The following is a 26,071-nucleotide window of genomic DNA, read 5'->3' on the forward strand; positions in this document are numbered from 1 at the left end:
AAAAAATTTTGAAGGGATGGAGCGTATGCTATGGCTGGAACGCCTCGACATCGACCCACAGTCATCTACAGCCTCAAATGACTTTAAGCACTGGGTGAGATGCTTCAAAACATACTTACAGCTCTCTGATCCTGCTGTGATAGAGGACAACCATCGACTACTAATATTGATGACTATGGTGTCCCCAAGAGACTACCAGAGTGTCCAGCCATGAAGGTGCTGAAAGGGCTCTACAAGTGACCAGTGAACAGGATATATGCTCAGTACAAACTTGCTACAAGGAGGCAACAGCCCAATGAGTCCTGTAAAGCTTATATTCAGGCACTAAGGGCAATGGGCAGGGACTGTGCCTGCACAGATAGAACTGCTGCGGAGACTACAGATGATCTGATTCGGGATGCCTATGTGGCCGGGGTTCGATTGAATGAGGTGAGGCAGCGCCTGCTAGAGCACAGGGGAGAAAACCTAGAGGACATGATCTGGATCGCAGAGATGATGGAGGGTGCAGTCTTAAGTATGGACATGTACTCTTGGGGCTGGACCCCACACTCTGATGTGAGTAGGATGCCCTCTCTCTACCCTACTACTGCCGCTAAGCTGCCCGATGCAACCCCAAATTGTTATTTCTGCGGGAAGAACAAGCACAGCAGGTCCCAGTCCCCGGCGAGAAAAACCAGATGCCTTAAAAACGGCCACTTTGCTAGTCTGTCGCTCCAAAATTGCCACCGTCAAACCACCGTGCCTCGTGTGAAGCCAAATCGCCACTCTCCATTTCAAACACTTCTTCAGAGCTCTTGTCCAATGAGAGCGAAGGCTCCAGGGCGCGGCAGCACTTGACGTCACGGGGCAGACGCCGAGCGCGGAAAGTACAACCCACCTTCGCCACAATGACGTTCACCCTACCTCACGAAGCAAACATCCAACCAGCTCTCAGTCGTGACCTCAACGGCCGCCGACCAGGGACCCGCTGCCGCCGACCAGGGACCCGCTGCCGCCGACCAGGGACCCGCTGCCGCCGACCAGGGACCCGCTGCCGCCGACCAGGGACCCGCTGCCGCCGACCAGGGACCCGCTGCCGCCGACCAGGGACCCGCTGCCGCCGACCAGGGACCCGCTGCCGCCGACCAGGGACCCGCTGCCGCCGACCAGGGACCCGCTGCCGCCGACCAGGGACCCGCTGCCGCCGACCAGGGACCCGCTGCCGCCGACCAGGGACCCGCTGCCGCCGACCAGGGACCCGCTGCCGCCGACCAGGGACCCGCTGCCGCCGACCAGGGACCCGCTGCCGCCGACCAGGGACCCGCTGCCGCCGACCAGGGACCCGCCGCCGCTGCCGAATAGAGACACGCGACCTGGTACCTGCCGACCGAGGACCCGCCGCCGCCGACCAGGGACCCGCCGCCGCTGCCGAATAGAGACACGCGACCTGGTACCTGCCGACCGAGGACCCGCCGCCGCCGACCAGGGACCCGCCGCCTCCGACCAGGGACCCGCCGCCGCCGACCAGGGACCCGCCGCCGCCGACCAGGGACCCGCCGCCGCCGACCAGGGACCCGCCGCCGCCGGGCGGAGACACGCCGCCGCCGCCGGGCGGAGACACGCCGCCGCCGCCGGGCGGAGACACGCCGCCGCCGCCGAACGGAGAAACGCCGCCGCCGCCGAACGGAGACACGCCGCCGTCGCCGAACGGAGACACGCCGCCGCCGCCGAACGGAGACACGCGACCTGGTACCTGCCGACCGAGGACCCGATGCTGCCGACTGGGGACCCACCACAGCTGACCGTCCCACCGCTGTCCGCCCCACCGCCGACGGTAAGCAGCGACCCCCAACACTTGCCTTTGGCTGCAGGCAGCAAGACCAACTCCCCGACACTGTTTTTTCAGGCCCAACCGTTTGCGTGACATCATCACGCACACGTTGCATGACGTCATCATGCAGGACTCCACTGTCCACATTACAAGTCCCTGCATCAATAACCCTTGACCAGGACTTCCCCCAATCCCTCACAAAAGTAATGGAACTGATTAAAGTGCATGGACACTGTACCAATTGCTTATTTGACTCTGGGACAACAGACAGTTTTATCCGCCCAGACCTGGCCCACCGTTGCGGACTAGCTATTCTCCCCACTGCACAGAGAATTTCATTGGCGACCAGATTGCTCTTGACTGGGGTAAAGGGATACTGTGTGGCAACCCTGAAAGTCCAGGGCATCAGGTTTACAGACTTCAAACTGTTAGTCCTTCCCAAATTTTGCGCCCCTCCACTGCTGGGACTGGATTTTCAGTGCCAGTTTTAAACCATTTCCCTGCACTTTGGGGGGCCTCATGCTCTGCTCTCTGTTTGTAACCACTCCACCCTGAAAACCTCCTGCCAGTGGCAGCCTGAGCCACCCGCCGTTGCGCCCTGGGGCCTCACCTGTAGTCTCTGCACCCTCCGAGTTGCTCCGCCAGCACTTTTCGCAAATCTCACCCCTGACTGGAAGCCTTTGGCCACCAAAAGCCGGCAATATAATTATGAACACGGGAAATTTATGACATGCGAGGTGCACATACTGCTGGATGAGGGCATTATCGAACCTAGCTCGAGTCCATGGAGGGCCCAGGTAGTGGTGGTTAAAAACGGGGAGAATCAACCGCTTCACGCTCCTGGACGCTTACCCCCTTCCACGGATCATGGATGTGAATCAGATCGCCCAATACCGAGTATTTTCCACCATTGACTTACGTTCGGCCTATCATCATCTCTCGATCCGCTGAGAAGACCGACCTTTCACTGCCTTCTAAGCGAATGGGCGGCTGTATCAATTCCTCAGGGTACCCTTTGGTGTCACAAATGGCGTCGCGGTCTTCCAACGGGAAATGGACCGGATGGTGGACCAGAACGGGCTGACTGCTACTTTCCCATATCTGGACAATGTCACCATCTGCGGCCATGACACGGAGGATCATGATGCCAACCTTGAGAAATTTTTTCAGACTGCAACTCTGCTGACTTGACCTACAATTTCGACAAGTGAGTCTTCCGGACCACTCGACTCGCAATTCTAGGTTGTGTGGTAGAGAATGGGGTGGTCATGCCGGACCCCGACCGCATCCGTCCCCTCGTGGACTTCACACCCAGAAGGCACTCAAACGCTGCCTGGGTTTTTTCTCTTACTACGCCCAATGGGTTCCACACTATGCCGACAAGGCACGGCCACTCATCCAGACCACCTCCTTCCCCCCTGTCAACCGAAGCCAGAGCGGCCTTCGACCGCATCAAATCAGACATCACTGCTGCAATGCTGCACGCCTTCGACGAGTCCATTCCATTCCAAGTCGAAAGCGATGTGTCTGAGTTTACACTGGCAGCCGGTAGCCTTCTTCTCCAGAACCCTCCAGGGTCCTGAGAGCCGACACTCCTCTGTCGAGAAGGAGGCCCAGGCCATAGTCGAAGCAGTACGTCGTTGGAGACACTACCTCTCTGGCAGGCACTTTGCGCTGCTGACCGACCAACGCATGGTCTCCTTCATGTTTAGCAATACCCAGCGAGGTAAGATCAAGAATGACAAAATTGCCAGGTGGAGAATCGAGCTCTCCACCTTTAATTATGACATACTGTATCGGCCAGGTAAACTCAACGACTCACAAGATGCGCTCTCCAGGGGGATTTGCACCAACATACAACTGGACAGGCTGCAGAAACTCCACGAGGAGCTCTGTCATCCAGGGGTCACTAGGTTTGCGCACTTTGCCCAAGCTCGCAACCTGCCCTACACTGTCGAGGAGATTTGCTCCATGACCTGAGCCTGCCCAGTGTGCTCTGAGTGCAAGCCCCACTTCTTCTGTCCGGAGAACACCCACGTCACCAAAGCCACTTGCCCCTTTGAGTGTCTCAGCGTAGACTTCAAAGGGCCCCTACTGACAACCAACCATAACACCTACATCTTTACGGCCATCGACAAGTACTCCCACTTCCCATTCGCTGTGCCCTGCTCGGACTTGACTACCTCCTCAGTTATAGAGGCCCTGCACAGCATCTTTGCCATCTTCGGATACCCCAGTTACATCCACAGTGACAGGGGGTCCTCGTTTATGAGCGCAGAGCTGCGGCAGTACCTTCTGAAGCGTGGTATTGCTTCAAGCAGGACCACCAGCTATAACCCACGTGGTAATGGGTAAGTCGAAAGAGAGAATGCCACCATCTGGAAAGCGGTTGCGCTTGCTCTCCGGACAAAGGTCTCCCCACCTCTCGCTGGCAGGATGTGCTCACTAATGTCCTACACACCATCCGCTCCCTCCTATGCACCGCGACCAATGCCACCCCCCATAAAAGGATGTTCTCTTTCCCAAGGAAATTCGAGTCGGGTACGACCATACCGGCATGGCTCACAGTTCCCGGTCCAGTCCTTTTACGAAGCCATGTCCGGTACTCTAAGAATGACCCCTTGGTTGACCAAGTGACTCTGCTCCATGCGAACCCGCATTATGCCTACGTTGAGTACCCGGATGGGCGGCAGGACACAGACTCGGTAAGAGACCTAGCCCAAGCCGGATCAGGTGCAGCAGTGCCTTTAACCCAACCTCCCCCTATTCCTTCTCTCCCAGGTCATGTGCTTGAACTGAGGGACCAGCACCACCCCACCAGCTCAGGCCAGACTGTCGACAATGCCGTTGGGGAATTGTGTGAAGCAGTGGCCGCACCCTATAGGCCTGCTGACGACTTAACTCCGGTGACCCCAATCCTGGCACTACGGCGGTCACGCTGGATGGTCAGGCTCCCTGACCGGTACAGCCCCTAACCTCCATCCACCCTGGGGTCGGTTCTCAAAGAAGGGGTGAATGTGATAGTACAGATTCTTTCACCAATGTGTATGTACATATGTACAGATGGTAGTGTAGGATGACTGTGATTGGTTGAGAGTGTAGCCACACCTACTGGCAGATCTTAAAGGATTGCTCCTAGCCAGACCAGGTCATTCTGGACTGGTTGACCTACTTGTGATATGCTCCAGTCTTTTAGTTAATAAAAGTCTTGGTTTGGATCAACAAGTCTTTGGTTCTTTTGATGCGCACAACAGCCACTGTGAGCATGCAGTGAGTAATGGTTTCAAGGAGACTTCCTCTGTGTTCTCAGTATTTACTGATGTACTTTTCCTGATGTGCTGAGTGCCCGTATGGTAAGACTTGTTCCATTTTCATCTAATGCCTTGCGAACAACTAATATTTGTGCATGAAATGTACAGTTTTACCTTATGATTTATCTCTCTGAGCTGATTTAGATTTTGACCATGGAGACTAACTCTGTCCCATAAAATGTCTAATTTTTAATAATATTAATGCAACTAATTCACCTTTGGTTTATTTTGCCTTAATAAAATAATGGTGTAAATCCCCTTTAATCTTTGAGACCAATTTCAAGTTTGTTTTGACAGGATTTGCCAAAGCCACTTCGAGCAAACTTTATTCTGAATGTGGAGTCTGAAGAACTGGTTATTACAGCTGGTCTCCAGGATCGAGTGGTCCAGGTATAGTTCAAATTTCATTTATGTAGTGGATTCAAGTAATGTAAAAGAAGTTTCACTTTCAGTTGGTTAGTAATACTCAACCCTGAAGAAGATCGTGACATGGAGGCATTTTTAAGCCTTGAAGACTCAGTAATTGGGTAGATGATTGAAAAGGATTGCTGTTTAGCATTTGGATAGATTCCAGAAAATGAAGACTTGTTTACTCTGTTCAAGTAAACTTTCTCCTTCTTACTACCTGCCTTCCTTCAGCTCATAAATCGATGCTCCTTGGTTTTGAAGGACACATTGAAGAAGCATTGAAAGTGGCAAAGGCACAGAATGTGTTCTAAATGAAGGTCTTCAGTATTCATCATCAAGTGTCAGCCAAATCCTAAAGGACATAACCACCAGACTAGGTGGAGTTGGTAGTAAACCAAGTATTAGTCCCAACCAATCTGCCTTTGGCAAATCTCTCTGTCCATTACTGCACTGGTACATGTGACCATTGCATGGTCCCTGAAGAGTTGAAGATACAACTTATTACTGAGGATAGTCTCCTTTCTATTTTGTGATGATACACTCATGTTAAAATGGATGGTTCAGAAGAGATCCAGGAACCCAAAACTGGTATTTCTAAGGTCAGGTGAACAATGAGCATGCCAAGAAATATAGATCATTATAATCCGTAACCTTTTCTTTTGGTGCACTCCTTACTTGATTGATAGAGTCAAGTTCAGTCTCAGTAAAGGGTACAGAAGAGCATGGTCAGTGCAGAATCAAAGACACTGATCTTTGAGGTACCTTTCTGGAGAAGATGTAATACAGGACCACATGCATGTGAAAGAGCAATCCTACAACAGATCCCTGCAAACTGATCTTACCAGATCAGTTTGTGAATGATGATGTGCACAATTAGTTGGAAGAGGAGGTTCCAAGAATGCCTACTGGCAAGAATGTTGGAGAAAAGGCTGAAGCATTTTTGATTATGTACAGCCAGAAGTAGAAAGTGGATTTTCCAACTACTGAAATTTGCCATCATTAGATAAGGCAGTCTTCAGGCAATTCCATGCAATATCAAGAACTGGCTGAGAGAGCACAAAGGTTATGGGATCCAGGTAACCAGATTGAAGACTTGCACTGTAAAGGTTAAAACATTGTGTATTTGATTCTTAGTTAATTTTGTGCCTATCTCTTTAAGGAAAAGTATTGTTTGTAGTGTTACCATAGTGACTATGATGTAATATGTCATAATATCTGGGCAGACTAAGAGCTGCATCTCATTCTTTGATGAACTCTGAAGGAAACCTAAGCTCGAGATAATTTTCTTTGAATTCGTCTTATTTCTTCTTGCATATCTCTTTGAAGTTAAATATTGTTGTCTTTAAATATAGCCAAATGTTTTGTTTATTCATCGTTATGAAAGTCTTAATGTGAAGTTATTGAAAATGTTTATCCATTTTATCAATGAATTAAAGCTACTTAAGCTGCAATCTACAAAGTTTGGTTTATTGGTTTAATAAAATAGTAATTTGGAATATTGTTCTCACTCTTCCTTGAAGATAACACATTTTGAAAATGGAAAATACTAGAACTTGGAAAGTGTTGCCTATATTTTGCTTTAAATAAAATTATAATTATGAATTTTGTTTGGAAGAAAGGCTCATAAAATTTGTTTGAAAGAACTCGACTTGATTTGAAAGCAAGCTTTAACAAGAACTCCATTTTTCTGGCAGAACATGACTGTTGTCTGCCAATTGCACAGTTTAAACCAAGTCAAGGACTGCAAGACACCTGTGACCTTGGGAAGATAAGATACAACTCTGGTGTGCAGAATCTGTCAGGAAGCCCAAAATTTGCTATCAAACAAATAGAAATATAGCCAGCTTGTTTGAAGTACCACAGATCCAAGACAATTCAGAGCAATCCTCTTAAAGGGACCAAGCAAGATTCAAATTTGTTTACAGTTCCCAGGAGCCAGGAAAAGACAGACTGCAGTGTGAAGAGTCCAGAATGGAGAAGAAGTCGTCTCATCGGTCTAAAGACCTTAAGCAAACAGCTCCTCTCAAATAACTGTTTGGTTGTGAGTTGAGCCAGCAAGGCGCACCGACAATGCTTGGCAGAAGACTGGAGCCAGCCATCAAAGAAGAAGCGGCTTCAACTATCAAGCAAGTAGAGGACACAAGGCACTGCAGGCCTCATTAGCTGTCTTAAAGGTTAGTGGAACTGGAACAGATTAATGTATGTTGCAAAGTCCTACTGGTGTTGTACCAAGCAAAATGCAGAAGATAGAGACTCAATCAGCGGTATCTGAAATTTCATACGTGAATCCTGATGATAGTATTTCCAAGGTTATGAGTGCAGGAAAATCTTCAAAGTCTTCAAAGGGATCTAGAGCAAGTACAGCTTTACATGCTTCAAGCATACCAGCTATGTACTATGCGCAAGCAGACTTGACTACTATCTATACACAACGTGAGTGGGTGGAGAAAAGACATGCTTTAGAAGATATGGAAGCTGAAATGAACAATCAGCAACTAAAGCAAGAAGCTGAAATGAAGATTCAGCAAGAAGAACAAAATAGATTATTGAAGAGAGAAAAGAAAGGACGAAAGCTTGAGGAACAACATGCTATGAATATGGACAAAGTAAAAGCATTAGCTCAGGCTTCTGCAAGATCTATCACTCAAAATGAAATACCCAAAGGGCTAGCACTTAACATTACAGCAGATCAATGGGTACAGCAGCCACAAGAAGCATATATACTCGAGCAAGGAGCCACGGATGGTGCTGCTAGTACTCAAATGACAATGACCTGCCCTGTGGAAAGAGCTAGCGACATTCAATTTCTTCTGAGTGCATTTCAAAATTTCAAAATAGTTCAACTATGTGAGTAGATCATAGTCAACCACTGATGTTCTTTTCGTGTTGCTGAAGAACCAGCGACAAGTCCAGGATCTCCACCAATGCCATCACTTACATACCAAGGATCCCCATTATTGCCATCACTTACAACTCAAAGTCCTACACTTATGGCACCAGTTCAAGTTCCTTATACTCCATTCACAACAAGACAACCATGGTGGACAAGACAATATATTATCACTCATAGCAAAACAAAATTAAATTTCTGCTATGTTAGCTCAGCAACAAGGTTCATATGATTTACCTAAGAAGGAAATTCCAGTTTTTAATGGAGATCCAGTACAATATCTGATGTTCATGAAATCCTTTGGACATCACATTGAAAGTATTACTAAAAACACTAAAGACCATCTGTATTGCCTGGAACAGTAGACTGGAGGACAGGTGAAGGAATGAGTCAAAAGTTGCCAGTATATGAATGCAGAACAAGGAATTATTGCATTATCATTATGGCAATGTACATAAAATTGCAAGAGACAGCATTGGCAAGATTCTTTCTTGGTCAGCAATAAAATCCAAGGACACAATGGGAAGTGGTATACATTTGCAAGAGCTGAATTTGCTTGCTAATTTGTTGATTATTGTAAATAAATTACCTTATAGGTTGAAGGACTTATGGACAACCAAAGTTGCAGAGCTTAAGATTCATCCTGGAAAGGATGCCATTTTTGAGGATGTTGTACAATTCCTGGAATAGCATGTGCATGTTCACACTGTACCTGTATTTGGAAATAGTTCCTAAAGATGAAAAGAAGTCTAAATCATCGTCTCAACAGAAACCAAAGGAAAGTACTTTTGTTACTGCTTTGTCAGATCTTCTTTGGCTTGGCTTCGCGGACGAAGATTTATGGAGGGGTAATGTCCACGTCAGCTGCAGGCTTGTTTGTGGCTGACAAGTCCGATGTGGGACAGGCAGACACGGTTGCAAGGGAAAATTGGTTGGTTGGGGTTGGGTGTTGGGTTTTTCCTCCTTTGTCTTTTGTCAGTGAGGTGGGCTCTGCGGTCTTCTTCAAAGGAGGTTGCTGCCCGCCGAACTGTGAGGCGCCAAGATGCAATATCAGCCCACTGGTGGTGGTCAATGTGGCATGCACCAAGAGATACAAGCACAAAAAAGAACATGGAAACAAAGGGAAAAAAAGATAAGACTGTTCAGGAAAGCTGTTAGTATTGCAAAGATATGCATGGTTTAGAAAAATGTTCATGATTGGAGAAAAAGTCATATGACGAGAAATTAAACTTTTAAAAGAAGAATGGAATATGTTTTGGTTGCTTTTGTTAAGAATACATCAGCAAAACTTGTAATAAGTGACTCAGTTGTGATATATGCAGTTTGAAACTTCCCAAGTTACTGAAGTAAAGTTGAGAAGGAAGTCAAACAATCTGAATCCAAGACTAAAGAAACACTCAAAGAGAATGCCTCAGCTTCAGTTCAGACAAACAGTCTTACTGGGGCCAGTGATAAAGCTCTCTTAATAGTTTCTGTTCAGGTTAAAGCTAAAAAAGGAAGCTTCATACTGAAGTCCTATGCATTTCTTGATCCAGGAAGTACTACTTCATTTTGTAATGTTGAATTAAGGAATGATGAAAGGAACATTGAAACTAATATAGTTTCAAGTTAACAGATTGCTGAATTGAATAGTAATGAATTTTGCAATCTTCCAAGTTTATTTACTCAGAAAACTATGCCTGTGAATAAGGAGAATATTTCCTATCAGGATGATATCAAACAGTGGGATTATCTAAAAGACATTTTCTTACCTAAGATTGATGCTAAAATCGAAGTGTTAATTGGATTAGCTGTACCAAAAGCTCTTGACCTCTAGGAGTAATAAGGAGTCAAAATTATGGACCTTATGCCATGAGAATGTTGCTTGGATGGACGATTAATGGACCATTTGGAGGAAAAATGAATAATGATCTGGAAGCGTTGAATGTAAATGTCAACAGAATTTCAGTTGTCAAACTTGATGATCTGTGGGAACAACAGTTTAAAATTGATTTCCCTGAATGTCTCACAGATATTCAAGAACATTCAAAGGAGGACAAACAGTTTCTGGATTTAGTTTCAAATTCTATAAAACATGTTGATGGTCATTACTGTATAGCATTACCTTTGAATAAAAGAGAAATTTGTATGCCAGACAATAAAATAATTGCAGAACAGTGTATGCAGAATTTGAAGAGAAAATTCAAGAGAAATTCTTCCTTTCATTTGGAATATACCAATGCCATATTGGACATGATAACCAAGGGTTATGTGGAAAAGGTATCAGAAGATATTTTAGAATGTAAAGATAATAGAAAATGGTATTTACCTCATCATGGAGTTATACATCCACAAAAGAAGAAACTACACATAGTATTTGATTGTGGAGCATAATTTCAAGGAGTTTCATTGAATTCTCAACTTTTACAAAGTCCAGACATAATCAATACTTTAATAGGTGTTCTGATAAGAATTTGTAAAGAGCCTATTGTAATTGCTGCCGATGTTGAAGCGATGTTTCATCAAGTGAAAGAACCATCAGTAGATCATGATTTTTTACTATTGTTATGGTGGCCTAATGGCAATTACAGTAAAGATATGATTGAATACAGAATGACTGTTCATTTATTTGGAGCTACTTCATCACCGAATTGTGCAAATTTTGCTCTCAGGAAATGTGCTGAAGATAATGAAGAGCAACTTCGTTCTCGAGCTACAAACACCATCAGGAATAATTTCTATGTTCTTTTTAAAACTTTATTTATTCATTCAAAAAACAAATAGTATATGACATATACAATAATTAACCATAAACATTATTTTTTATGTATAGGAAAAAAAAGAAAAGAACCCCCCCCCCCTTCAGCCAACTCTCCTAAGGAGAGCCATAGGAATAATGTCTATGTTGATGATTGTTTTACTTCAGTGGTTTCAGAAAAAGAAGCAATAAATCTTTATTATGAGTTAAAAGAGATCTGTAATAAAGGAGATTTCTTCCTCTGGCAATGGATTAGCAGCAGTCGAGATGTGTTGGATGTTATTCCTGAAGCAGAAAGAGCAAAGGAGATAAAAACATCTTGATGTGGATTGTGATGTTCTACCTGTTGAAGGAATTCGAGGGGTGCCATGGTGTGTTCAATCTGATGTTTTCAAATTCAAAATTGTTTTGAAAGAAAGGCCTTTGAGAAAAAGACGTATTCTTTTGATCGTAAACTCAATATATGATCCTCTGGGAATATTTGTACCAGTAGAATTAATAGCCAAGAAAACACTGCAAGAATTGTGCAGAAGAAAGTTTGAATGTGATGAATCTATACCAGATTCCATCACACAAGATTGGATGAATTAGATTGAGAGTCTTAAAACGTCTCTTGACTTCAAATTTTTCTAACTTTTAAACCAGCAGACTTTGGAATTGCCTTATTTGCTTAGTTGCACCATTTTGCTGATGCAAGCGAAGGTGATTTTGGTACTGTCAGTTATTAAGTACTGAGAAATAACCAAGAGTGAATACATTGTGGATTTATAATGGGAAAAGGCAGAGTGGCTCATTAAAACCAATCACCATAGCACGAATGGAATTGACTGCTGCTATTATGGCGAGCAAAATGGATGCTGCGTTAAGAAGAGAATTACAGATGGAGTTAGTAGATTCTATGTTTTTGACTGATAGGACATCAGTGCTTAAATACATTAATAACAAAACCATGAGGTTTCGTACCTTTGTGACTAACAGAATTAATGAGGCTGAGAAAGGTTCAAATGCTAAACCTCGACAACAACAAATGGGAGATATGCCACAAGAGAGAGTTTTACCTGATGAACCCCCATTTATATACGCGGGAGTTGATTATTTTCGTCCTTTATAAGTAAAGTAAGGAAGAAGTGTTAAAAAACGATACGGAGCTATTTTTACTTGTTTGACTATGAGAGCAATTCATATTGAAGTAGTGTCATTGCTTTATCGATGTTCTTCAATGTTTTATCGCCAGACATGATCAAATAATGGAATTACGTTCTGAAAATGGTCCTAACTTTACAGGAGCTCAATTAGAGTTATGAAAAGCAATTCAAAATTGGAATCAACATCAAATTCATGATGCATTACTTCAGAAAGAAATGAATTGGATCCACCCACAGGATTACATCATGGAGGTGTGTGGGAAAGAATGATTAGATCAATCAAGAAAATTCTTGATTCCATTTTGAATAATCAAATACTCAATGATGACAATCTTCAGACAGTACTGTGCAAAATCAAAGCTATTTTAAATAGTCATCCAATAATTAAATTTTCTGTCAATTCAAATGGCATCGAGACACTTGTACTGAATCATCTCTTACTTCTTAAATCTAAACCTTTAATGCCCCTGGGTCAATTTCACAAAGAAGATATTTATGTAAAATGCAGATGGAAACAAGAGCAGTTTATTGTGGATTTATTTTGGAAAAGATGGATTAAAGAATATCTTTCATTATTACATGAAAGACAAAAATGGTCTAAAGTTAAACACAATTTTGTATGTGGAAACATTGAAATTATCATGGATGATTCTGCACCAATAAATTCTTGGTTGCTGGAGAAAATCATGAATACAATTCCAGACAGGTTTCGTTTGTCAAGTGCAGATTAAAACCAAGACTGATTACTTAAATCAACCTATTACTAACATCTGTGTTTTACAAGAAGCAGAAAGTTTTTATTTTTAATTTTATACTTACCATATTTACTTTTGTATCTGTAATAGTAATTATATATTAGTCATTAATGTCTTTAATAATAATTAGGGGCCGAAATGTAAAGGTTAAAACCTTATAACCATATAACCACTTACAGCACAGAACAGGCCAGTTCGGCCCTATTAGTCCATGCCGTAACAAATCCCCAACCTCCTAGTCCCACTGACCAGCACCCGGTCCATACCCCTCCAGTCCTCACCTCTCCATGTAACTATCCAGTCTATCCTTAAATGTAACCAATGATCCCGCCTCAACCACGTCTGCCGGAAGCTCATTCCACATCCCTACCACCCTTTGCACAAAGAAATTTCCTCTCATGTTCCCCTTATAATTTTCCCCCTTCAATCTTAAACCATGCCCTCTAGTTTGAATCTCCCCACTCTTAATTGAAAAAGCCTATCCACGTTTACTCTGTCTGACCCTTTTAAAATCTTAAACACTTCTATCAAGTCCCCTCTCAATCTTCTACGCTCCAGAGAAAAAAGTCCCAGTCTGCACAACCTTTCCCTGTAACTCAAACCTTGAAATCCTGTCAACATTCTCGTGAACCTTCTCTGCACTTTCTCTATTTTGTTTATATCTTTCCTCTAATTTGGTGACCAAAACTACACAGTACTCCAAATTTGGCCTCACCAATGCCTTGTACAATTTCATCATAACCTCCCTACTCTTGAATTCAATACTCCGATTTATGAAGGCCAACATTCCAAATGCCTTCTTCACCACACCATCTACCTGAGTATCAGCCTTGAGGGTACTATTTACCATCACTCCTAAATCCCTTTGTTGCTCTGCACATCTCAATAGCCTATCATTTAATGCATATGACCTATTTAGATTTGCCTTTCCAAAATGTAACACCTCACACTTATCTGTATTAAATTCCATCAGCCATTTCTCAACCCACACCTCCAGCCTTCCTAAATCACCTTTTAATTTACGGTAATCTTCCTCACTGTCCACAACACCACCAATCTTTGTATCATCCACAGACTTGCTTATCCAATTCTCCACCCCTACTTCCAGATCGTTAATATATATAACAAACAATAGTGGACCCAGGACCGATCCCTGAGGAACTCCATTAGTCACTGGCCTCCAATTGGACAAACAATTTTCTACCACTACTCTTTGACACCTCCCATCCAACTATTGCTGAATCCATTTCACTACCTCCTTATTTATACTTAATTCCGCCACCTTTTTTCCTAACCTCCTGTGGGGAACTTTGTCAAAAGTTTTACTAAAGTCTAAATAGACAACATCCACAGCTTTCCCTTCATCAACCTTTTTTGTAACCCCCTCGAAAAACTCAATCAGGTTTGTCAAGCATGATCTACCCCTGACAAAACCATGCTGATTACTCCCTATCAATCCCTGTACCTCCAAATATTTGTAAATACTATCCCTCAGAACATTTTCCATCAACTTACCCACCACAGACGTCAGACTCATGGGCCTATAATTCCCAGGTTTACATTTGGACCCTTTCTTAAACAGCAGAACCACATGTGCCACCCTCCAATCCTTTGGCACTACCCCCGTGACCAGTGACATCCTAAATATCTCTGTTAATGGCCCCACTATCTGTCCACAAGCCTCCCTGAATGTCCTTTGGAATATTTTGTCCGGTGTCAGAGATTTATCCACCTTTATCTTTTTCAACACAGCCATCACTACCTCCTCGGTTATCCTTATATGCTTCATGACCTCCCCACTATTTTTCTTTACTTCAACTGGTTCAACATTTTTTTCCCTAGTGAATACCGAGGCAAAGAAATCATTCAAAATTTCTCCCATTTCCTCTGACTTCTCACTCAGCCTACCTTCGCTATCTACAAGGGGTCCATTTTTATCCCTCACTAATCTTTTACTTTTAATGTACCTATAGAAACCCTTTGGATTTATTTTTACTCTGTCTGCCAAAGTCTCTTTGTGCCTTTTTTTGGCCATTCTAATTTCTTTCTTAAGATTCCTTCTACACTCCTTGTAGTCCTCCTTCAAACTCTCAGCTCCCTGCTCTTTATACCTCTTGTACACCTCCCTTTTTCTCCTAACCAAATTCCTCGAAAAACAAACCTCCCTATGACTTCCATCCTTTCCTTTGATCTCACTGGGACATATCTACTCTGTACCCTCAAAATTTATTTTTTGAATATCCTCCATTTTTCATTTACATCCTTACCTGAAAATATCCTGTCCCACTCAATACTCCCCAAATCCCTTCTTATTCCTTCGAAATTTGCTCTTCTCCAATCCAGAACCTCAACTTTAGGCCCCTCCTTGCTCTTCCCTAAAACTACCCGAAAACTAACAGAGTTATGATCACTAGACCCAATTTGTTCTCCAACATTAATGTCCAGTACCTGACCTAGCTCATAGGAGATCTAGTATTACATCGTCCTGAGTCGGTTCTTCTACTAATTGATTTAGAAAACGATCTTGAACACATTTAACGAACTCTAGCCCATCCAGCCCTCTAACTGTATGGGTATCCCAATCAATGTGAGGGAAGTTAAAATCTCCCATGATCACTACCTTATGATTCTCACACATATACGTTATCTCCCTACAAATTTGTTCCTCTAATTTTATTGGCCCATTTGGTGGTCTGTAATACACCCCTATTAGCACCCTCATGCCTCCTTCACCCCTCAATTCCACCCAAACAGCCTCACTGGACGATCCCTCCAGACCATCCTGCCACCTCACGGCAGTAATGGCCTCCTTAACAAGCAGAGCAACTCCTCCCCCTTTTTTACCCCCTGCTCTATCACATCTAAAACAAATGTATCCTAGAATATTAAGTTGCCAGTCCTGCCCCTCCTGTAGCCAGGTCTCACTAATTGCCACAATATCATGACCTTGTGGTTTTGATTTTTAGTTAATTTTGTGCCTATCTCTTTAAGGGAAAGTATTGTTTGTAGTGTTACCATAGTGACTGACATAATATGTGTAATGTCTGGGCAGACTAAGAGCTTGCATCTTATTCTTCGATGAACTATGAAGGGAATGTAAGCTCAAGATAATTTACTTTGAATTCGTAATTTCATCTTATTTCTTCTTGTAACTCTCTTTGAAGTTGAATATCGTTATGTCTTTAAATATAGCTGAATGCTTTGCTTATTCATTGTTATGAAAGTCTGATTGTGAAGTTATTCAAAATGTTTATCTGTTTTATCAATGAATTAAAGCTACTTAAAGCTACATCCACAAATTTTGGTTTATTGGATTAATAAGATAGTAATTTGGAATATTGTCCTCACGTTTCCTTGAAGATGATATGTTTTGAAATTGGAAAATACTAGAACTTGGAAAGTGTTGTCTATATGCATTATTGAACTTGCAATGTAAATGAGCAATGTATTTCAAAATAGTTGCAGTATTAGCATCCACAGAAAACTGCCCACAAAAAGCAGGACATGTAATAAAAACAGATGTAATATTACACAAAATTGAATTTAGTCTGTCATAAGGCAGACCGATTTGCCATGAGCAGAAATACCCTTTACAGTCAGAGAAAGAGAAGCCAAAGAGAATCCTTTCAGAGTCACTGATGTCTTTGGATTCATCTCCAGTGCTCCTGTAGTCTCTGCAGCCACACAGATCCCTATTCTGTCTACATAATTACTACCCAATCCGATTTTAAGTCAATGTTTCATTGTGAAAGCAGTCCTAACCGCAACTGACACTACCATAAAATAATCAATCGGTTACAAATAAAGGAAGTGTAAGAATTTCCTGTCTCTTTCAATGGTTGATTTTTCATTATGCAAAACCATTCATGTATTTAATCATATGAGGCACTGTGGTTCAGAGTAATCTGTTTTAGCTAAGCTTACACATGGTTGGACTCTATGAATTGGTTAACATTTCTGACATGTTGGCTCAAAATTCAAAGTTTTTTTTAAAAAAAACAGGTTTATGAGGGTCTTGTTTACATGGATTTCAGCAAAGAACTCATGGAGAAGCAAGGTTATGGTAAGAGATTTGCCTGCCTAACGTTTGATAAGTGAGGAAGCTCCTATTTAGGCTGCAATTATTCTTAACTTTGAGAAAGCTGTATTGAGCAGAGAAGTTTTCTATTTTACTAAATATTTACAGCCTAGAATTGACTGTTGGCTCATTAGAGTGTGCTGGTATGCTCCACATGAACTAGCTACTATTCATTCCATCAATATACTTTCCAAACCCTTTAGTCCAAATGCTTGTCCTATTTTCATTTAATTTAATTCCAGCTACTTATCTCAACCTCTCCCTCCAATGTTGTTCCACATTCCAGCCAAATACCAGGTAAAGAAATTTGTTTTAAAATTCTGTACTGAATATATTATTGACTATATTCATGACCTCTAAATCAGGTTTATTTAATGTGCAGCTTTATATATTGATAACTTCTAAATCCAGTTGCTCCTGCCAGTTCCTTAATTATTTTCATTGAACCTGCCTCTGCCATAAAGACAGATCAGCAAATACTTGTTCTGTTTGCAAACCATCAGTTTCAACATGCAGTTTGCTGGTCCAGTCCTATCCCCTTTCTCTGTTGAAGCTGTAGAAGCTATATGCTTATTATCTTGTATTAGATTTGTGGAAAGGGTTATAAATTTTGGGATTGATTATAGGGAAGCATTAGAAACATCTGCATCATTCAGTTGCTGTCTTATATTCATTAGAAGTCATAAATGTTCAACATAGATGATCAGTTAGACAGTTGTCATCAACAAAGTTTAAAAAATAGAATGTAGCTTAAAGTTTTAGGATTTTCTAGGGTTCTTCAGCTCATTTGAATATGACCATAAGAAACCCAGAGACAGAAAAGAACTTCCCTCAAGATGACCATCCTGTCCCCATATGGTTTTAATGGTTTATCACATCAGCCCCTTTCAGATTTGCAAGTGATCCCAGGAATTAATTTCCATTCGGCCTTAAGTGTCTAGTGTGAAAGCAAAATCAGCTCAATGCCGGCGTCAGATGACGTAATCTCATGCCGGGGATAGACGGTCTCGACCCGTGGTATAATCCACGGCGTCTGCAGACACCGGCGTTGCAATCAGGCAAGTGTGAAACAGGTAATTGCATTGTGCAATTGAAATGACCCAAGTTTTTGCTTGAGTGCAGAAACATGAAGGAAGAAGAGTTTAAAATGAAGGTGCAAATTTTGCCGTGGGCAAGTCGCAGAGAGTAAATAAATAGCAATAGTGGACAATTTTTAAACAACATGGGAAAGTTGGTGGCACTATAGCGCACAATTTATACAGCGTGGGAAAGTTGGTACCTTTTTCCCCACAGTCTTTATAAACTGTGCGCTATAGCGCTACCAACTTTCCCAAGCTGTTTAAAAATTGCCCGCTATTGCTATTTATTGCTAGCACTTTCTCACGGTCCCTTATAAAGATGCTATAGGACAGCATAACAACAAAAGGGGCTGAAGGGCTTATACTGTGCTGTACATAAAGCTTAATTATGTTATAATTAGTCTTGATTAATTTTGTTCAAATATAAGATCATAATACATTGATCAGGATTTAGGGTATCATGATGTCACTGGTAGAAGGTAGAACAAGTCTTAACCCTGGGGATGGCTCCTTGCAAGTGTGAAAGCATTCAATGTCCCAGTTAGGAGTGGTCCAATGTGAAAACCCAAACCCCATTCCTTTCCCAGGACATTGAATGGCCAATTTAGTGGGATGCAAGTGTAAAAGGGGCTATATATTTACTCCACCAATCATGTTTCATTCTGTGGAAGAAGCACGAAAAGAACAAAAAAATATCCAGGACAATTGTCAAGATGGTGGGGGAAGCAGAAAATCCAAAAGATAGTTCTCCAACCCTTTGGATTGATATTTCTTGTACAAATTGATTTCTAGCCTACCCCAAAATAATGGTATAATTGTTGCTTGAAGACATTCTGTGTGACTTGGTGCTCACTGCCAAACCTTGTTCTCCATGAAAAGAAGAATTTCTGCTGTTATGCAATTTGTAGGTCAGACTCCAGGAACTTCTGAGCCTATTTAGTTGAAACATTTGATCTACATGAAGATAAGCAAGCTCCATTTTTTCACAACCCTCAGCCACCTTACCTCTAATATATGCATAGGGAAACACAAAAGCAGCAATGTTGGAATCTCGACATTCCAAGAATTGCTGTAAGAACTGAACAGGTCAGACAATATCCATAAATAGAAATGGTCAGTCAACTTTTCGGGTGTGAACCCTTTATTAAGACTTGATAAAAGGATCTTGATAAGGGGTTCACACCTGAAACATTATGAAGAGCCTCCAATATCCTGGCATTGGTCGTTCACACTGGAGCGACCAAAACTTGCAAATCTCCATATCAGTCCGTCATTAATTACAGCATAACGGCATTCCGCGAACAAAAGTGGTAGGATGTGTAACTTAACAGCATCAGTCTCTAATGTCACATATAACATTGTATTTAGGCACTTTCAGGTGTTCCACAGAAGATCATGTGCCGGACATCGCAGTTGGGGGAAGTGCAGCTGGCACGTTCAGGTGGCCACGGAGAGGACGCCTTTCTGTCACTTGAACGTGCCAGCTGATGGGTAGCCATCTACTAGCGAATGCTGGCTCCTCAGGACTTTGACCTAGTCCTGCCCACGCTGCTTGACGTCATTTGCAGCGTGTCATGGCATGACTGACAAACAATATCAAGACACAAAAATGTCTCAGAGCTCAGCCAAAAAATAACAAATTAATGGTATATTTTTAGTTTGCATCTAGCGCATTTTTTATTTGCAGCTGTACAAATGAATTTCACCCTGCATCACTCAGGTTCCCAATCAATTTTCATTTGAATAATTGGAATGTTGATCGTACCCCTGACAGCGCAATAAAAAAAAAGAACAACCCTGACAGTAAAACAAATATTTCCTAAAGTATATTGCACACTTATCAACCCATTGTACGAGATGTACATTACGGCATCGCTGCTGCAATAAGTTCGGACAGTGGAATCCGCCCAAGTCGCGCTGCCTATCTCTCCCCCCTCGCCCTCCCTACTCACGCTACTTGTCTCTCCCCCTCGCCCACCTGAATCGAGCTGCCGGTGCCTCCCCTCACCCGCCCGACTCGCACTCCCGGTCTCTCCCCTGTCACCCACCCGACTCACGCTGCTGGTCTCTCCCCCTTGTCCATCTGAATCGAGCTTCCAGTGCCTCCCCCTCACCCACCTGACTTGCACTGCCAGTTTCTCCCCCCATGCCCGCCTGATTCATGCTGCCGGTCTCCCCCCTCGCCCGCCCGACTCGCACTGCCGGTGTCCCCCCTTGCCCACCTGACTCGTGCTGCTGGTGCTGTGTATTTTAAAAAAACCAAACCAACCACGGAAACCCAGAGTTGATGGCTAACGACGTCACCACGACATCATCAGCCTGCCCCCAGCAGCCCAGCTGCTTTCAGCTGCCACGGGGGATACACAGAGCAGGATATTACACCTACTGGAGAAGGGTTAGGTAAGTAGACCTCCTGGCCGGGTACTCCAGTTTCATGTGGCCACCCAACAGCTGCACAGGAGTACAATGTGCGGCTTTACCGTCAGGTACTGTGGCCAGCTGAAAGTGGCTTTTGACAGGATGTTGGACCCACTTGTTTTTAAAAAAAAATCAATCAAAAATATTCCTCCTGGTTTAATATGTCTGGTTGAAATTAGGGTGAAAATGGTGAGTAATGCTGACAGTAACACTGTGATTGTTGTGTTGAGAAAGTGTGAGGTCCATGAAAGATGAGTCTGGACACAAGAGTTTGCTATCAAATATTACTTTTATTAATGCACAACAATTAATAGAAGAGCGTGGGAAAATCGTAGTGGGAATAAAGCACATACGTGCACAATGTAGGCACAATGTAGGAAAAGTTGCTCGCAATTTAATAAAACATACATGCACAATGTATAAAGGAGTGTGGGGAAAATACACGGACAATTTAATAAAACATACGTGCACAATGTATAAAAGAGTGTGGGATAATGCATGGACAACTTAATAAAACATGCACACAATTTATAAAAGGGCATGGGAAAAATCTACTCAAAAAGATATTGAAGTCGGGGAAAGATATTCATTTTAATACAATTAACCTGTCCTATTAACGTTATAGGTAAATCCTTCCACCAATTCAAATCATACTTAATTTTAGATAATAAAGGTAAGTAATAAATGATTATAATTAATATCAATTATAATACCTAAATACTTAATCTGATCAGGCCATTTAAACTTCATCACCTGTCTACATAGCGAATAATCCATTTCAGCTAAAGGCATAATTTCACTTTTTTCCCCAATTAATTTTATATCCCGATACCTCGCCATACTGCTCCAATTATTTATGTAAGTTCCCCAAGGATTGCAAAGGCTGTGTTAAATATACCAAAATATCTGAGCTATCTCTCTTGTTCATATGCCAGCTGCAATTCTCTGTACTTTGTATGTGCAATATAACCACCTCCTCAATGTGAACTGGGAAGTGCGCAACTCATTACCACTAGGTGAATTTGTACATATGCAGACGAGTAGAAGGCTGCACTTAATCAGCAGTAAAACAGACCTTTCACCAAAAAAGAATTCCATTCTCCCTTCACAATTCCAGTAATCATGGGGACAGTTAACAAGGATTATTACCAAGGAAAGTGGGAGTGAAATGTTGTTTTAAATTGTTAAAATTTGGTGATCTGACTATGTTCAGTTTTGACCTAAAGATGGTGAAAGAATTGTTATTTATATGGTTGATGTATGATAGAGAAAAATTTGGTCTTTGGGCATCCAAACTTCTAGTAATGGTGGAGATCAATGGTTGGGTGAGGTTTTGTGCCAATTGATGTGTTAGGTATGTTTTATCTTACAGGAAGTTATGTTAATATGGATGTAAGCTGTGCACCTAAATTCTGGCTTGCTTACATGGGAGATCCAAGTGATTCTGGGAAGATTCACAGTAATGTACGACAAAGATGGCTTAATGGTTAGTAGAGAGTGTTAACAAAAGATGACCAGTAACTTATCTTCTTGTTGTTGTGTTATCTTTACCATGACATATATTTGCCTGTAGCGACTGCTACAAAGAAACACACACAAACTGTATGGCAGGTTAAGCTCACTTTATTAGGGATGGAAAGGCTGCTTTTATACTGTTCAAGTTCCCGCAGTTTTTGCTGATTGACTGAGTCAGCCATATGAATAACAATAGCGGGTGGGAACATCCATACATATGAATGCCCTTCTTCCCCAGCCTGTTTCTGCTGAGTCAGCTGGGCATCTTGACCAATGCCATTTTAGGGCTGTTGGTCTGATGCTGCCCCAGCTTCTACCCCCACTGGTTAGTTGTCCTGGGAGTCGCTTTAGCGATCTCTGTCCACGTGCGATGTGCTGGCCCGTTATCCGCAATTCCTGGCTGCCACATGCCTATGAATTACAATTAATGCTAAACTTGTTTTATTTTTAAGGTGATTCTGACGTTGTTGCAGCCATGAAAAGCTTTGCAGACCTCACTGATCAGGCTAAGTAAGTAATCTTTGGAAAGAATTATAATTTATTTATAACATATAGAACTATAAATGGGAGTTTTGTGTGCCTCATAGCCCATTTCCTTCTTGATCTATCAATGGAGAAAAGAATGGGGAGGTAACAAAGAAATCTTAGTATTGGAAAAATAAATGGCATAATTAATGTGCAATGCTTTTATAATGAGCATGAGATTTAGATTAGATCACTTTGGATGAACTTGGAAAGGGCAGCATTTATAGTTACCATAATTGTGAAATATCTCTTGCACAGAAGCTTGCTTAGCTATTTCAAAAGGCAATTAAGAGTCAACCATTTTGCTGAAAGTCTAAATTCCTATATAAACCAAACTATTATGTACAGTATGTATGTGTGTATATATATATTACACACACACACATGCGTGCGTATGAATGGGTTTTAGTAAATCTAAAAATTAGTCAATTTAAAAATTAACCATCACACACACAATAGCAGAATGTGCTTCACTGGATAAAATACTATCACTAATTAACTCATAGCAAGAATTTCTGAAGATGATTATCTACTGCTTACTGGGTGCACCTGTCAAATGATGGCTTTTAGAACATTGCACAGTATGTGGTCAAAAGAATTTTTAATTCCATTTGAGCAGGATAGCCATGGAGTCCAAGAATTGGCATGAACTTTCTGAGTTGGTGAACAAAAATTTTGAACTACGAAGGTGAGAATTAATTTTGAACTATGAACTGGCATTCAAAAATATAACTTTAAGCAAGTAAATTATAGCTGGTACTAACTCACTCCCCAAAGGCCAGCAATTCTTGCCACACCTTCATTCCGGCTTTGGATTTAAAATTTCAAAAAATTGACATTTGTTCAGAGACAAATATTGACAAAATTTGTCCATCAGTAAGCACATGCAATGCAGTTTAATACCCGTTAGAGACCATTATTTCTAGGATATCCATTGTTCTCACAGCTGCCTACGGGTTTCTCAGCAGATGTTAAAGTTGCCTCTTTCATTTCACTATTTGTATTTTAATATTTTATGGCTCTGCTAGCTACTGACATTGATGCTGAATGGCCAAGTACATTGAAAATTATGTTGATAAGCCTTTACAGATAAATGCTTAGCTCACAGCAGAATAATCAATTCATTGAGAAGGAATGGCAAAACATGACTCCTCCTTCAAAATTCCTCAAAATATGTTTCTGATTTGTTGTCTTGACAGAATGGACCCCAGCAGACTTGCCCTTTTCTTCTGATCTCATCTGTGTCTTCCACCATGAGCCTTATTTATTGACACTTCTCTCCCTCTGACTTCCCAAACCCTCCATTTTCCCCCTCCCACTCTCCCTCCCCCCCCCAAGAAATCCCCAACCCTCCACCTCGGTGCCTGGTCTTTATTATCCCCTTTGACCTTTCTATCTCAGAGACGAATGCTCTATCCTTCATTACCTCTTCACCTACACCTCAAAGAGTTCTGCACATGCCATGATGCCAAACTCTTCTTCATCGTCTGGCCCAGTGTGTATTTCTTGCACCAGTATTCTCCATCCTTTACTGAAACCCCTTATTCCACCTTCAGCCTCCTTCCTCCTCTTGGACACCTCATCTGCCCACTCTGAATCTTTACATTTCCATCTGCTGCCGAAGCATTAACAGTCTCGACTTCAACACTCCCCTCACTTATTTTAATCTCATTCCCTGGGAACTTTCTGCCCTACAAACTCTCCACACCAATCCCAACTTCAGTATTAAACCTGCAGACAAGGCTGGCAGTATTTTAATCTGCTGCACTGACCTCTACCTAGGCGAGGCTACATGACAGCTCTCACACACCTACTCATGAGTGGGATTCCACTAAGAAGCTCAAGCCACATCTCACACACCATCTTTGACCTCATTAATTTCATTCATTTCCATCCTATGGCCTCTGACCTCATTATTTCCCAACCCTGCATTGCCTGATTCTACCTCCTCCCCAAGATCCACAAATACAATTGTCCCAGTAGATCCATTGTATTTGTGTGCTGTCTCACTGATTGTAGAGCACGTCAAAAAAACCAAAGACTTGTTGATCCAAACCAAGGCCTTTATTAACTAAAATACTGGAGCGTATCATAAGTAGGTCGACCAGTCCAGAATGACCTGGTCTGGCTAGGAGCAATCCTTTAAGACCTACTACTCACAGTCATTGTACATTACAATCTGTACATATACACATTGGTGATAGAATGTGTACTATCACACTGAGATCATCTTACCTTGATTCCATTTTGTCCCCCAGTCTAGTCCCTCCCAACCTACATCCACAATACCCCATTTGACCTTCTTCACTTCAGCAACTTCCAGTTCCCTGAACTTAACCATCTAATTTTTATCTATACACCTCCATCCATAAACTGAAGATCTCACAGCCCTTTGTTTCTTTCTCAGCAGCAGACTCAACCAAACTCCTTCCACCACCAAACTCCTTCACCTGGAAGAAATTGTTCTTACCCTCAATAACTTCTCCTTTGACTCTTCCTATTTTCTGCAAGTCAAATGGGTAGCTGTGGATATCCACATGAGTCCCAGCTATACTTGCCTTTTTGATGGGTATGTGGAGAAATCCATGCTGAAAGCCAGCATAGGCAAGACTTTTCCTCTACTACATTGATGACTATATTGGGGCTGTCTCTTGCACCCATGATGAACTTGTTAACTTTATCCACTTTGCTGCTAATTTTCACTCCAATCTTCAATTCACTTGGTCCATCTCTGGCAACACTCTCCCTTCTCTTGCTCAGTCTCTGTCTCCATTTCGGGAGACAAACTATACAGAAATTTTCTACAAATCCACCAACTCCCACAGTTACCTTTACTCCCTGTCCCCTGTTAGGATTTTATTCTTTCTCTCATTTTGTTCATGGCAACTGTTTCCAGGATGAGGTCTTCCATTCTAGATCATCAGAGATACCCTCCTTCTTTAAAAAAAAGTTACTTCTTTTCTACTCAGCCTTGACCTGCATTTCTTCTATTTATTGCACATCAACTTTGGCCAATCTTGCCCCATGGATGGGATTCCCCTTGTCCTCATCTACCACCCCACATCCCCATATTATGTTCCACAACTTCTGCCACCTACAACATGATCCCACCACCAGACATATCTTCCCATCTCGACCCCTCTCCACCTTCCACAGGGACCATTCCCTCTGTTAATGACTCATCCCTTCCCACTTATTGCACCCTTCGTACCTATCTCTGTGACCGCAGGAAATGCTACACTTGTGCCCACACCATTCGGGATCCAAAACAATCCTTCCAAGTGAAGCAACATTTCACTTATGAATCTGCATGGATTATCTACTGTATGTGGAGCTCTGTTTGTGACCTCATCTACACTGGAGGGACTGGGAGATCATTTCTTTGAGCAACTTTGCTCTG

The 26,071-nt window shown here is 42.4% G+C and overlaps 1 protein-coding gene across 6 annotated transcripts in view; it reads left to right on the plus strand.

Moving 5' to 3' along the window:
• The window catches only part of gkup (glucuronokinase with putative uridyl pyrophosphorylase), a 66,423-nt gene that overhangs the window by 38,227 nt on the left and 2,125 nt on the right, over window positions 1-26,071 (plus strand). For 3 of the 6 annotated variants that reach the window (XM_069894798.1, XM_069894797.1, XM_069894803.1), the window contains 5 exons: window positions 5,419-5,511; window positions 17,059-17,119; window positions 22,004-22,117; window positions 22,599-22,656; window positions 23,291-23,359. In XM_069894798.1, coding sequence (XP_069750899.1) covers window positions 5,419-5,511; window positions 17,059-17,119; window positions 22,004-22,117; window positions 22,599-22,656; window positions 23,291-23,359 — 395 coding nt within the window. The remainder of the gene's footprint in view (window positions 1-5,418; window positions 5,512-17,058; window positions 17,120-22,003; window positions 22,118-22,598; window positions 22,657-23,290; window positions 23,360-26,071) is intronic. The other 3 variants (XM_069894800.1, XM_069894799.1, XM_069894802.1) reach the window with 3 other exon arrangements.

The sequence above is a fragment of the Narcine bancroftii genome, chromosome 8 (assembly GCF_036971445.1).
Source record: "Narcine bancroftii isolate sNarBan1 chromosome 8, sNarBan1.hap1, whole genome shotgun sequence".
NCBI classification, from domain to species: Eukaryota; Metazoa; Chordata; class Chondrichthyes; order Torpediniformes; family Narcinidae; genus Narcine; species Narcine bancroftii.